We start from the raw sequence: 12,970 nt of genomic DNA on the forward strand, positions 1-12,970 counted from the left end.
GTTTTTGTCACAGTTAGCAAACGACTTCCAGTTGTAATGTGCCCACACGCCTGAATAATTTTCGACTTGAGAAACTTCTAGAGTGGAGTTTCCTAAGTTGTGACTATAGTCTGCAACATGTCGCAGATGGAATACTTTACACCTTGAAGTGTTGAAGGTAAGTCCGTTGTCGTCTGCCCAACTTTGAAGTCGAGTCAGATCCTCATGAAGTACCAGTATATCCTGTTGGTTGCGTAGTTCTCCAAAGTTTCACATCATCAGCAAAAAGTAATAAGTCAAATGAAACTTTTCGTGGAAGGTCGTTAATGCAAATAAAGAAGAGGTCCTAGTATTGAGCCTTGGGGGACCTCTCTAGGACATTCCATAGCCTGAGAGAAAGAGAAGTTAACCCTAACCTTTAAATGTCGGTTTTCTAGATCTGAAGCTAGCCAGTCAATCAGAGGGAGTTTGATACCAATTCGTCTAAGCTTATTGATAAGACATATATGGTTGACTCTATCAACAGCTTTTGAGAAATCCAGGTAGATGACGTCAAACTTCCCCTTGCGATCAAGGATGGTTGTCCATCTATCCACCGCAGTCAGCAGGTTGGTCGCACAAGAATGACCTTTTTTAATACTATGCTGTTGGGGTGAGTAGAACTTTAGGGATAATAAGTGTTCGTGTATACCGTCGTATATTAGGGACTCCATAATTTTAGAAAGTATAGAGAGAAGGGACACCGGTCCGTAGCCTGAGGGTTCACTGCGTCGACCTCCTTTGAAAATTGGTGTGATGTGAGCCAGCTTCCAAATTTCCCTCAGTTTGCCTTGGCTTAACGAGTGTGAAAACATCAGGCTAAGTGCTGTTGTCAGGATTGAAGCTGCTTCCCTCAGTATAGCAGAATGAACTCAAAACGAATAGTTCTGTAAGTCTTCAACATTGATACTGAGCTCATTGGTCTCACTAGACACGCCCCATCTGAAGGCACTCGATCATGCATCTGCATCAAATCCCTAATGGGTACACCACGAGCTTGGAATCATTCGATGATAAATGTGTTATGGACAAAGGCTCTGTCAAATCATGAATGCCTGTGACATATTTAAGCCTTGTTACTTTGAGGATTATGTGCCAATTATATACTGCCTTGATTTTCTAGAAATATACAGCCGTTACGTTATTCAGGGAAGCCTGGAAATACAACTTCCTCGATTTCGTACTGAGCTTGATTACTCACATTAGTGGCCCTAAAATAATGGTTAAGTGACACTGAAACTGTTGAAGGATTTTTCATGTTGGACATCAGGACACTGGGCTGCGTATAGCTGACATGGGTAGGACATGGGAGTATCGTGGACAATGCAAGGATCGACCATGTTGTGATCTTAAAGACTCTTATTCAGGGTTGCTGAAAGGCTGTGGAGAATTGCAAAACTCCAGACTAATGATGTGTCAATATTCCAACTGCTTCAACATGGATAAAGGCTCAGCCGGATATGTTTGTTGATCACAGACGTAGGTGGTCTGTGCCGATGATTGCAACTATGATCTAGTTGAACAGTAAGGACGATGCTTGCTAGTTAAGCTGGAATTCACATTTCGCGTTTATTGCCTAATATTGACTACTCCGTCGCAACTAGTTAATATTCACACTTTGATTGTCATACAGCAGAAATAACGATATTACATGAATATATTAGTGGGAATAGGTGCAAGCGTTTCAAACATCCAAACCTCCTTGTTTTTCTATAAAGTACAAAGAGATCATACATCAGTGTTCTACATCCGCAACAATATATGGGTGTTTACGACTCGTATGCTTCTGCTCCCTTCAAAATCAAAAATCATCAAAGCCACTGTTATAATTGTATTTTTTTGCTAATAAACGACCCAGCTATTCCTGTTGCTTAGTATTCTTATACAATGACACTCAACAAGACCCCAAAATCAGAACACGTTGAACAGGAATGAAATTGTATTCAAAAAAACAATGGTGAGTGAACAGCAATCACTGATTTGAATAATGTTCATATATTTATAGTATATACATAAGAAGCTTCTAGATTTTTCTCCAATAATATGCCCGGGCTGATCGGTTTAGAATTAGCCAATCAGCGTGCAGCAACACCATCATGCATGAAACGTGCTTTAATCCAATCTATGTCCCACTAACACCTCCCCCTTGAGCAGATTCGTAGGATCTGGTGCTAGGGTCCAACTGCAACCGAGTGACTGGCCTGCGCTTTCGATCTGTCCATCGTCTAGGCAATAAGGAAGTTGTATCACTCTTTGCTTGCACAGAAACTGACCTGTCTGTTCCGGGCGTTTTTATTTCAAAGGTGTCTAGCAGAACGTCAAGAGGTATTCGATGTCGATGCTCGCTGCTGGCTATCGAAGTTGCTTTCAGTTGGTTAGCATGACGTATCCAAACTTCTGAGCCAACTGACACCTCATAAACCACATTCCCTTCCTTTCTCACGATCCGACCAGCTATCCACGTAGGATGTTTACCACGATAGTCCATAGCAAGTACTTTTTGACCCACCGTGAACAATCGTCTTCGTGCCCCATGGTGTCGATTGAACTGCTTCTCCATCGATAAGTTTCGTTGGGGCTCACGAGCTGGCATCGGACGGATGACATCGAAATGTGTCCTTATTTTTCTGCCAAGTAACGCTTCCTCTGGAAAGACCCCGTTTGTTGAGGGTTCGGTGTAGAACGGTAGATAAACAGGAACCTCTCTAAGATCTCGTCGGTGGTACCCTCCCCTCTTGATTTTTTTAGGGCATTTTTGAACGTACCAACAAAACGTTCTACCTGGCCATTCGATTGCGGATGGAATGGAGGTGTTCAGATGTGCCTGATTCCGTTCTGCTGACAAAATTCCGAAAAGATAGATGATGTAAATTGTGTGCCGTTGTCGCTGACTACTTGTTCTGGCACCCCGAAACGACTGAATAGTTGCCGCAGTTTTCTAACTGTGCAGCGTGTTGTTGGATGTTCCATGATGAAGATTTCCGGCCACTTGCTGTATGCGTCCACTACCAGAAGGTAAGTTTGTCCATGGAATGGACCAGTGAAGTCTAAATGTATACGCTACCACGGTGACTGTGGTATCGGCCATGATTTCAACTCTGCTTTTCGTGGTGCTTTTGCTGCCAATGCACATTTTGTACACGAACGGGATAGCTGCTCGAGTTGGGTATCTAATTGTGGCCAGTATACATAACTTCGTGCTAGAGCTTTCATGCGGTTTATTCCGGGATGTCCTGCATGCAGCTGTTCGAGGACTGCCGGTTGCAACTCCTTTGGGATTATGACACGTTCAGCAAACATCAGACAATCGTCGATGATTGAAAGAGATAGTCTACGCTGATAAAACTGCTGAAGCTCTGTTGAACTGATCTTCGAGGACCACCCTTCTAGGTGGAACTTTCTGACTTCTTGTAGAACAGGGTCTCGAAGAGTCTCTTTTCTGACTTCATCTGACGACACTGTAGTGTTTCGAATTGCCGCTGCTACTACACTCTGTATTTCTGGAACCTTTTCACCTATCTTTTTTGCATGTGAAGTGGTGTCTAATGATGGACACGACACGTTACAAACGCTGTTGATGGGTATATCCATTAATCCAAGCTTTTCTAACATATCTAGACCAAGTAGATCAAGGTTCGGTCGTTCTGTTAGATAACATACCCCTTTACATCTATTTCCATTGAAGGAAAATTCACATTGTAATTCGCCAACTAGTTTTAGTACACCTCTAGATGCATTTTTAGCCGTTTTCTTCGATGGCTTCATTGGCGGCTTTCCCAGCAAGTTATACGTCTCTCTAGACACTAGAGTAATATCGGATGCTATATCAATTTGAAGACGAGCCGCTATACCATTAATCTGGATCGTAACATACTTTCTCCTAATGTCATAGTCTGTTTGAAAAGCTGCTACCAGAGAAAGAGATTTGGATTCGGCTGATTTCACCACACGTGGAAAACGTTTATACTTCTTCTTGGACTGGGACGTACGATTCGGTGGACAATGACCTTCTTTATGTCCACGTCTGTTGCACACCTGACATTTATGCTTCTTAAATTGACAGAATCGTACATAATGCCAATCGCCGCATAACCAACAGGCATCCGTTGGTTTGTTATGAGTTTTATTGGGCTTCTGTCGTAGCATTTAAACTACTGCAGGTTAAATTGGAATTTACCTGTTCAATCAACTGATTGTCGTGTCTGATGTTCTGTAGCCTCTTACACTCATCTGTTAACGTTCTGAGTGTGATGTTAGGATCTTGATCCAAACGAGTTAGAAGTCTGGTTCTAATCTCAGCATCTTGTAGTGACTGCAGAGCTTTGATGAATATAAGGCATTTAAATTGATCTTCTGTCAACGAGCGTAACTTTAACCGTTCACACTCTCTGTTGACGACGTCTGCTAGAGCACCATATTCATCGGTTTCTCGTTTCACCAAATTAAGACACTGGTAGCGAATACTAAACAATGAGGAAGATTCGCCGAATATCTCTGACAACTGCGTTACTGTCTCCTCAAAACTGAGCTCTCGAGGTAACCTTGGCAATATATGGTCAGCATAACGTGCATGTTCATTGCTTCCCAACTTACGCATCAACAACCGAGTCTTCCATGAGTCATCTTGTTGACAGAATTCTATTCTAAATGTGTCTTCCCAACGCTTGAACCACGTGAGAAACGTATTTCCACTTTCGGGGTCATAATAGAATTCTGGGATGCTGCTGGCAACTGCATCACAAGAAGTACTTGAAACAGCATGTGAACTTGAGTTTTGGGTGCTAAACTGTTGCATCAGAGTCTCCAACAACCGCATTTGTGCATCAAGTTGTGCTTGCTGTTGTTGCAATATTCGGCCAAGCTGGTCGTCTGATATAGGCATTTTGAATGAATTTTCCTTTTTCCTCGTCGCCACTGTTATAATTGTATTTTTTTGCTAATAAACGACCCAGCTATTCCTGTTGCTTAGTATTCTTATACAATGACACTCAACAAGACCCCAAAATCAGAACACGTTGAACAGGAATGAAATTGTATTCAAAAAAACAATGGTGAGTGAACAGCAATCACTGATTTGAATAATGTTCATATATTTATAGTATATACATAAGAAGCTTCTAGATTTTTCTCCAATAATATGCCCGGGCTGATCGGTTTAGAATTAGCCAATCAGCGTGCAGCAACACCATCATGCATGAAACATGCATACATGTATACATGAAACATCCAATCTATATCCCGCTAACTGCCACGAATAAGCTTCTTATGGGTTGTGATCGAACTTACTTATAGAGTAATTAAGCAGTAATCACTGAGTGGTCGTTTATGTACCTGATACCGTCAGCAACAAATTACCGTAGCAGAACATAAACTAGCTTCCATCTGAAGGCGAATTTAGGAAGAGACGATGGAGGTGAAGAGAACATACCTTGTGTAAACCATGAAATCGCACTGCCAGGCAAGTCCTAAATTGGAACTGCGAAAGTAAAAGTAAAAGAGGAAGTCCAAAGAACATGGTGATGCCACAGATATTGTAGTTTGACTACACTTTAACCAACATCACCTCCTATGATTGAATAGTGCCCACCTAGTGAAATCAAAAGTCGGAAGCGAGGAGGTAGGAAGATATATTTGATAGATTATCAATATGTCGAGAAGTGACTGAACCAAACTGGCTAGCGATCGCAGAAGTTGAGCACGGCGTTCCCACTCGTGATCTGGTGCGGATGCATGACTGAGAGTCTTCAGCTAGGTCAGTCCATTAAAAACCAAAGTCGTCAGCATCCAATGTCGAACACTTACAGAGCTATTTGTTTTGGGGATTTATTTATCGATACAAACACATCACATCAGGAATCGGAGACAGAAATCAAAAGAATGAATAACAACTGGAAACAACTGGACAGAAGCGACCAGGAAGTAGTTTGATGGAGAATCCTAGTTGGAAGCCTACACTTCCACATGATAAGAAGCAAGCGTAAGTGAGTAAGTGAGTCAGGTGTTGGGATATTTTGCCTGAACCAATAATATAAACACACTAGTCAACATTCGTAGTAAGAAACTGAACTTTTAGAGAAAAATGACCAAAAACGTCTCTATAGATCGGTAACTTCTCCATATTTATCACTAAGTACCTTAAGTAAAATCTGATTTGTTTTATCGCTTAAACGCGCTAATTACTGAAAACAGCAGTTGTTTGACTCCAATTTATCCTATCGATGAGTGATAGCGTTTACTTCAGCGAAAGGACAAAAACCTATGATATCCCTATATCACATTTGGACTTTAAATACCTGGATTCTTGCAATGATTCCGTTGAGTTGGAGAAAATATTGAAAACCCTGAGGTATTGACCAGTGTTACACTTATCATAGTTACAGATCTGGTGAAGTCGGGCGTTATACAGAACTTGAATCATTTTGTGAAGAAAAGGTCGCCAGGTTAAACCCAAACAGGTCGGTGTAGCTGATGCGTGTAAATTTTCGAGTCATATTGCCTAAAATATTCCACAAACGTTATATGTCGCCCGATTCCTTAATATTCTTTTTTATTTTCCGAAACATTCATCTACTGAAGACTCATAATTTACACAGCTTTTCAATTCTGTGTGATCTAAAAACTAACAAGTGTGTTGCTGGCTTTCAATGCCTATTTTATTATGATCACTATGTCATCTCACAGTATCGGATGTTTGCCACCAAAGTATTATTTCACTTATTTTACAGTTCCATTAAATGATGTGTGAACAAGTCTAGTGAATCCAGTGACGTAAATGAAAGTTGAGTCCAATGTATTCGGAAATTTACGTGGTGACAAGTAGCTCGATATCAGATCTACTCACAGACTACCTACTATTTAGAAAATATCTTTATATACTTGTTTCGATACTACGAGATCACCAACGAATACATCTTATTACAACCATAAATTGCCTTCTGATATTCAGCCTACCGGGGATATAACCTAGCAACTGGCACGTAGTTTCCTGTAGTCGTGAAGACTGAAGACTGAAGACTGAACCGTCACTATATCTATGAAGTGTACAGGATGAATTAAGGTGAAAGGTAGTGTAGACCTTATCGTGGCAGATAAACCATTGATAACAGCATGGTAGATGCAAGTTAACTAAATGTTGATTCTTTATCAGCTTTTTCATTTATAATCAAGGGCTGTAAGAATAGTATATGTTCCTGAAAATGGATACCGTTTTATTGTATGGTATCATAAACAATGTATTATAGAAACCGTTTTCGAAATATAATGTTCATAATCTTACACCGTGATAATCAATCAGGCCACAGAAGCTAACGAGTCCATATTTCAGAAATCAAAATAAAGTTCAAAAATAAGTCGCTTGTTCTTCTTTTCGCGAGAATATAACGGAAGTGACCACAACTGGGACCATCCAACCACAAACACACAACAGTAACTAGCTTTCTGAGGTCTATGAATTTGTTTAACTGTACTGAAACATCTTCAGACTCTACATATGATCAGTTTTCTGACTTGCGTTTGTTTTTTTATTTATCTTAGCACATTTTTGTTCTACGTTGTGAAAAGTCCTACTCGGATAAAAAGTTGAATAGTGTGCTTTAGTCACTTGACATCATTAAGTTGCAAAAGATTTATATTTGTTCAACAAAGCCTACATAACTGTTTTGTTAAAATATAAGTGAATTTTTGTTTTTGAGTTACAGCATACCCAAATGGCAAAACTTGATAGTAAGTTAGAGCCAGAAGCGATTTAGTAGTTGAACTGAGAGTACTCAGGCACTCGCAGTTTTTAATCCTGTTATTATAGTTTGCAAATAGATATTATTTGTCTAATAAGAATCTATCCATCAATTTTGTCATGTAAACATACAATGAATATAGATATGTCTGTGTCATAAGTTGATGTTTTGAATATACCAGTTTTCAGTGTATAAATGTAATTACAACTGGGCAACTACATGAAGAATGTTAATTAGAATATTTTACAAGCTTCGCATGGTAAATATTTAGGACTAATTTTTCAACTAACAAAAGACATACAGAATGATAAAAAATATTTTATATTTTAGCATTGCTATCAGAGGATATATTACTTTGTTAACATTTGTTTGTAGAACTTTTTTTGCTAAAATGGTCTTCATTTCCTGACACACTAGTGTATGATATCTTTGATAAATTCCGCAGAAGTATGAATTTTCATTTTAAGTAAGTTTTAGAACAGCCAAACGAAATATTCTTATCAAGACTAGTTTTTATGTTTAATTTGGTAACAAAAGTACTTTGGGAGAAGAACTTGAAAGTATTATGCTAGCGGGACATAGATTGGATTAAAGCATGTTTCATGCATGATGGTGTTGCTGCACGCTGATTGGCTAATTCTAAACCGATCAGCCCGGGCATATTATTGGAGAAAAATCTAGAAGCTTCTTATGTATATACTATAAATATATGAACATTATTCAAATCAGTGATTGCTGTTCACTCACCATTGTTTTTTTGAATACAATTTCGTTCCTGTTCAACGTGTTCTGATTTTGGGGTCTTGTTGAGTGTCATTGTATAAGAATACTAAGCAACAGGAATAGCTGGGTCGTTTATTAGCAAAAAAATACAATTATAACAGTGGCGACGAGGAAAAAGGAAAATTCATTCAAAATGCCTATATCAGACGACCAGCTTGGCCGAATATTGCAACAACAGCAAGCACAACTTGATGCACAAATGCGGTTGTTGGAGACTCTGATGCAACAGTTTAGCACCCAAAACTCAAGTTCACATGCTGTTTCAAGTACTTCTTGTGATGCAGTTGCCAGCAGCATCCCAGAATTCTATTATGACCCCGAAAGTGGAAATACGTTTCTCACGTGGTTCAAGCGTTGGGAAGACACATTTAGAATAGAATTCTGTCAACAAGATGACTCATGGAAGACTCGGTTGTTGATGCGTAAGTTGGGAAGCAATGAACATGCACGTTATGCTGACCATATATTGCCAAGGTTACCTCGAGAGCTCAGTTTTGAGGAGACAGTAACGCAGTTGTCAGAGATATTCGGCGAATCTTCCTCATTGTTTAGTATTCGCTACCAGTGTCTTAATTTGGTGAAACGAGAAACCGATGAATATGGTGCTCTAGCAGACGTCGTCAACAGAGAGTGTGAACGGTTAAAGTTACGCTCGTTGACAGAAGATCAATTTAAATGCCTTATATTCATCAAAGCTCTGCAGTCACTACAAGATGCTGAGATTAGAACCAGACTTCTAACTCGTTTGGATCAAGATCCTAACATCACACTCAGAACGCTAACAGATGAGTGTAAGAGGCTACAGAACATCAGACACGACAATCAGTTGATTGAACAGGTAAATTCCAATTTAACCTGCAGTAGTTTAAATGCTACGACAGAAGCCCAATAAAACTCATAACAAACCAACGGATGCCTGTTGGTTATGCGGCGATTGGCATTATGTACGATTCTGTCAATTTAAGAAGCATAAATGTCAGGTGTGCAACAGACGTGGACATAAAGAAGGTCATTGTCCACCGAATCGTACGTCCCAGTCCAAGAAGAAGTATAAACGTTTTCCACGTGTGGTGAAATCAGCCGAATCCAAATCTCTTTCTCTGGTAGCAGCTTTTCAAACAGACTATGACATTAGGAGAAAGTATGTTACGATCCAGATTAATGGTATAGCGGCTCGTCTTCAAATTGATATAGCATCCGATATTACTCTAGTGTCTAGAGAGACGTATAACTTGCTGGGAAAGCCGCCAATGAAGCCATCGAAGAAAACGGCTAAAAATGCATCTAGAGGTGTACTAAAACTAGTTGGCGAATTACAATGTGAATTTTCCTTCAATGGAAATAGCTGTAAAGGGGTATGTTATCTAACAGAACGACCGAACCTTGATCTACTTGGTCTAGATATGTTAGAAAAGCTTGGATTAATGGATATACCCATCAACAGCGTTTGTAACGTGTCGTGTCCATCATTAGACACCACTTCACATGCAAAAAAGATAGGTGAAAAGGTTCCAGAAATACAGAGTGTAGTAGCAGCGGCAATTCGAAACACTACAGTGTCGTCAGATGAAGTCAGAAAAGAGACTCTTCGAGACCCTGTTCTACAAGAAGTCAGAAAGTTCCACCTAGAAGGGTGGTCCTCGAAGATCAGTTCAACAGAGCTTCAGCAGTTTTATCAGCGTAGACTATCTCTTTCAATCATCGACGATTGTCTGATGTTTGCTGAACGTGTCATAATCCCAAAGGAGTTGCAACCGGCAGTCCTCGAACAGCTGCATGCAGGACATCCCGGAATAAACCGCATGAAAGCTCTAGCACGAAGTTATGTATACTGGCCACAATTAGATACCCAACTCGAGCAGCTATCCCGTTCGTGTACAAAATGTGCATTGGCAGCAAAAGCACCACGAAAAGCAGAGTTGAAATCATGGCCGATACCACAGTCACCGTGGTAGCGTATACATTTAGACTTCACTGGTCCATTCCATGGACAAACTTACCTTCTGGTAGTGGACGCATACAGCAAGTGGCCGGAAATCTTCATCATGGAACATCCAACAACACGCTGCACAGTTAGAAAACTGCGGCAACTATTCAGTCGTTTCGGGGTGCCAGAACAAGTAGTCAGCGACAACGGCACACAATTTACATCATCTATCTTTTCGGAATTTTGTCAGCAGAACGGAATCAGGCACATCTGAACACCTCCATTCCATCCGCAATCGAATGGCCAGGTAGAACGTTTTGTTGGTACGTTCAAAAATGCCCTAAAAAAATCAAGAGGGGAGGGTACCACCGACGAGATCTTAGAGAGGTTCCTGTTTATCTACCGTTCTACACCGAACCCTCAACAAACGGGGTCTTTCCAGAGGAAGCGTTACTTGGCAGAAAAATAAGGACACATTTCGATGTCATCCGTCCGATGCCAGCTCGTGAGCCCCAACGAAACTTATCGATGGAGAAGCAGTTCAATCGACACCATGGGGCACGAAGACGATTGTTCACGGTGGGTCAAAAAGTACTTGCTATGGACTATCGTGGTAAACATCCTACGTGGATAGCTGGTCGGATCGTGAGAAAGGAAGGGAATGTGGTTTATGAGGTGTCAGTTGGCTCAGAAGTTTGGATACGTCATGCTAACCAACTGAAAGCAACTTCGATAGCCAGCAGCGAGCATCGACATCGAATACCTCTTGACGTTCTGCTAGACACCTTTGAAATAAAAACGCCCGGAACAGACAGGTCAGTTTCTGTGCAAGCAAAGAGTGATACAACTTCCTTATTGCCTAGACGATGGACAGATCGAAAGCGCAGGCCAGTCACTCGGTTGCAGTTGGACCCTAGCACCAGATCCTACGAATCTGCTCAAGGGGGAGGTGTTAGTGGGACATAGATTGGATTAAAGCATGTTTCATGCATGATGGTGTTGCTGCACGCTGATTGGCTAATTCTAAACCGATCAGCCCGGGCATATTATTGGAGAAAAATCTAGAAGCTTCTTATGTATATACTATAAATATATGAACATTATTCAAATCAGTGATTGCTGTTCACTCACCATTGTTTTTTTGAATACAATTTCATTCCTGTTCAACGTGTTCTGATTTTGGGGTCTTGTTGAGTGTCATTGTATAAGAATACTAAGCAACAGGAATAGCTGGGTCGTTTATTAGCAAAAAAATACAATTATAACAGTGGCTTTGATGATTTTTGATTTTGAAGGGAGCAGAAGCATACGAGTCGTAAACACCCATATATTGTTGCGGATGTAGAACACTGATGTATGATCTCTTTGTACTTTATAGAAAAACAAGGAGGTTTGGATGTTTGAAACGCTTGCACCTATTCCCACTAATATATTCATGTAATATCGTTATTTCTGCTGTATGACAATCAAAGTGTGAATATTAACTAGTTGCGACGGTGTAGTCAAGATTAGGCAATAAACGCGAAATGCGAATTCCAGCTTAACTAGCAAGCATCGTCCTTACTGTTCAACTAGATCATAGTTGCAATCATCGGCACAGACCACCTACGTCTGTGATCAACAAACATATCCGGCTGAGCCTTTATCCATGTTGAAGCAGTTGGAATATTGACACATCATTAGTCTGGAGTTTTGCAATTCTCCACAGCCTTTCAGCAACCCTGAATAAGAGTCTTTAAGATCACAACATGGTCGATCCTTGCATTGTCCACGATACTCCCATGTCCTACCCATGTCAGCTATACGCAGCCCAGTGTCCTGATGTCCAACATGAAAAATCCTTCAACAGTTTCAGTGTCACTTAACCATTATTTTAGGGCCACTAATGTGAGTAATCAAGCTCAGTACGAAATCGTGGAAGTTGTATTTCCAGGCTTCCCTGAATAACGTAACGGCTGTATATTTCTAGAAAATCAAGGCAGTATATAATTGGCACATAATCCTCAAAGTAACAAGGCTTAAATATGTCACAGGCATTCATGATTTGACAGAGCCTTTGTCCATAACACATTTATCATCGAATGATTCCAAGCTCGTGGTGTACCCATTAGGGATTTGATGCAGATGCATGATCGAGTGCCTTCAGATGGGGCGTGTCTAGTGAGACCAATGAGCTCAGTATCAATGTTGAAGACTTACAGAACTATTCGTTTTGAGTTCATTCTGCTATACTGAGGGAAGCAGCTTCAATCCTGACAACAGCACTTAGCCTGATGTTTTCACACTCGTTAAGCCAAGGCAAACTGAGGGAAATTTGGAAGCTGGCTCACATCACACCAATTTTCAAAGGAGGTCGACGCAGTGAACCCTCAGGCTACGGACCGGTGTCCCTTCTCTCTATACTTTCTAAAATTATGGAGTCTCTGATATGCGACGGTATCACGACTACTTATTATCCCTAAAGTTCTTCTCACCCCAACAGCATGGTTTCAGGAAGGGTCGCTCCTAT

At 40.6% G+C, this 12,970-nt stretch overlaps 1 protein-coding gene across 1 annotated transcript in view; it reads left to right on the forward strand.

Annotated features, from left to right (window-relative positions):
• Positions 1-6,236: 6,236 nt before the first annotated feature.
• Positions 6,237-12,970, forward strand: part of Smp_052730 (putative heat shock protein 70 (hsp70)-interacting protein) — a gene marked incomplete at its 5' end in the record, with an annotated part of 36,987 nt that continues 30,253 nt past the window's right edge. The window contains 2 exons of the mRNA XM_018798173.1: positions 6,237-6,364; positions 6,399-6,473. Of these exons, the coding sequence (XP_018653141.1) occupies positions 6,237-6,364; positions 6,399-6,473 (203 nt within the window). The remainder of the gene's footprint in view (positions 6,365-6,398; positions 6,474-12,970) is intronic.

This window comes from Schistosoma mansoni, chromosome 6 (assembly GCF_000237925.1).
Source record: "Schistosoma mansoni strain Puerto Rico chromosome 6, complete genome".
In the NCBI taxonomy this organism is placed as follows: Eukaryota; Metazoa; Platyhelminthes; class Trematoda; order Strigeidida; family Schistosomatidae; genus Schistosoma; species Schistosoma mansoni.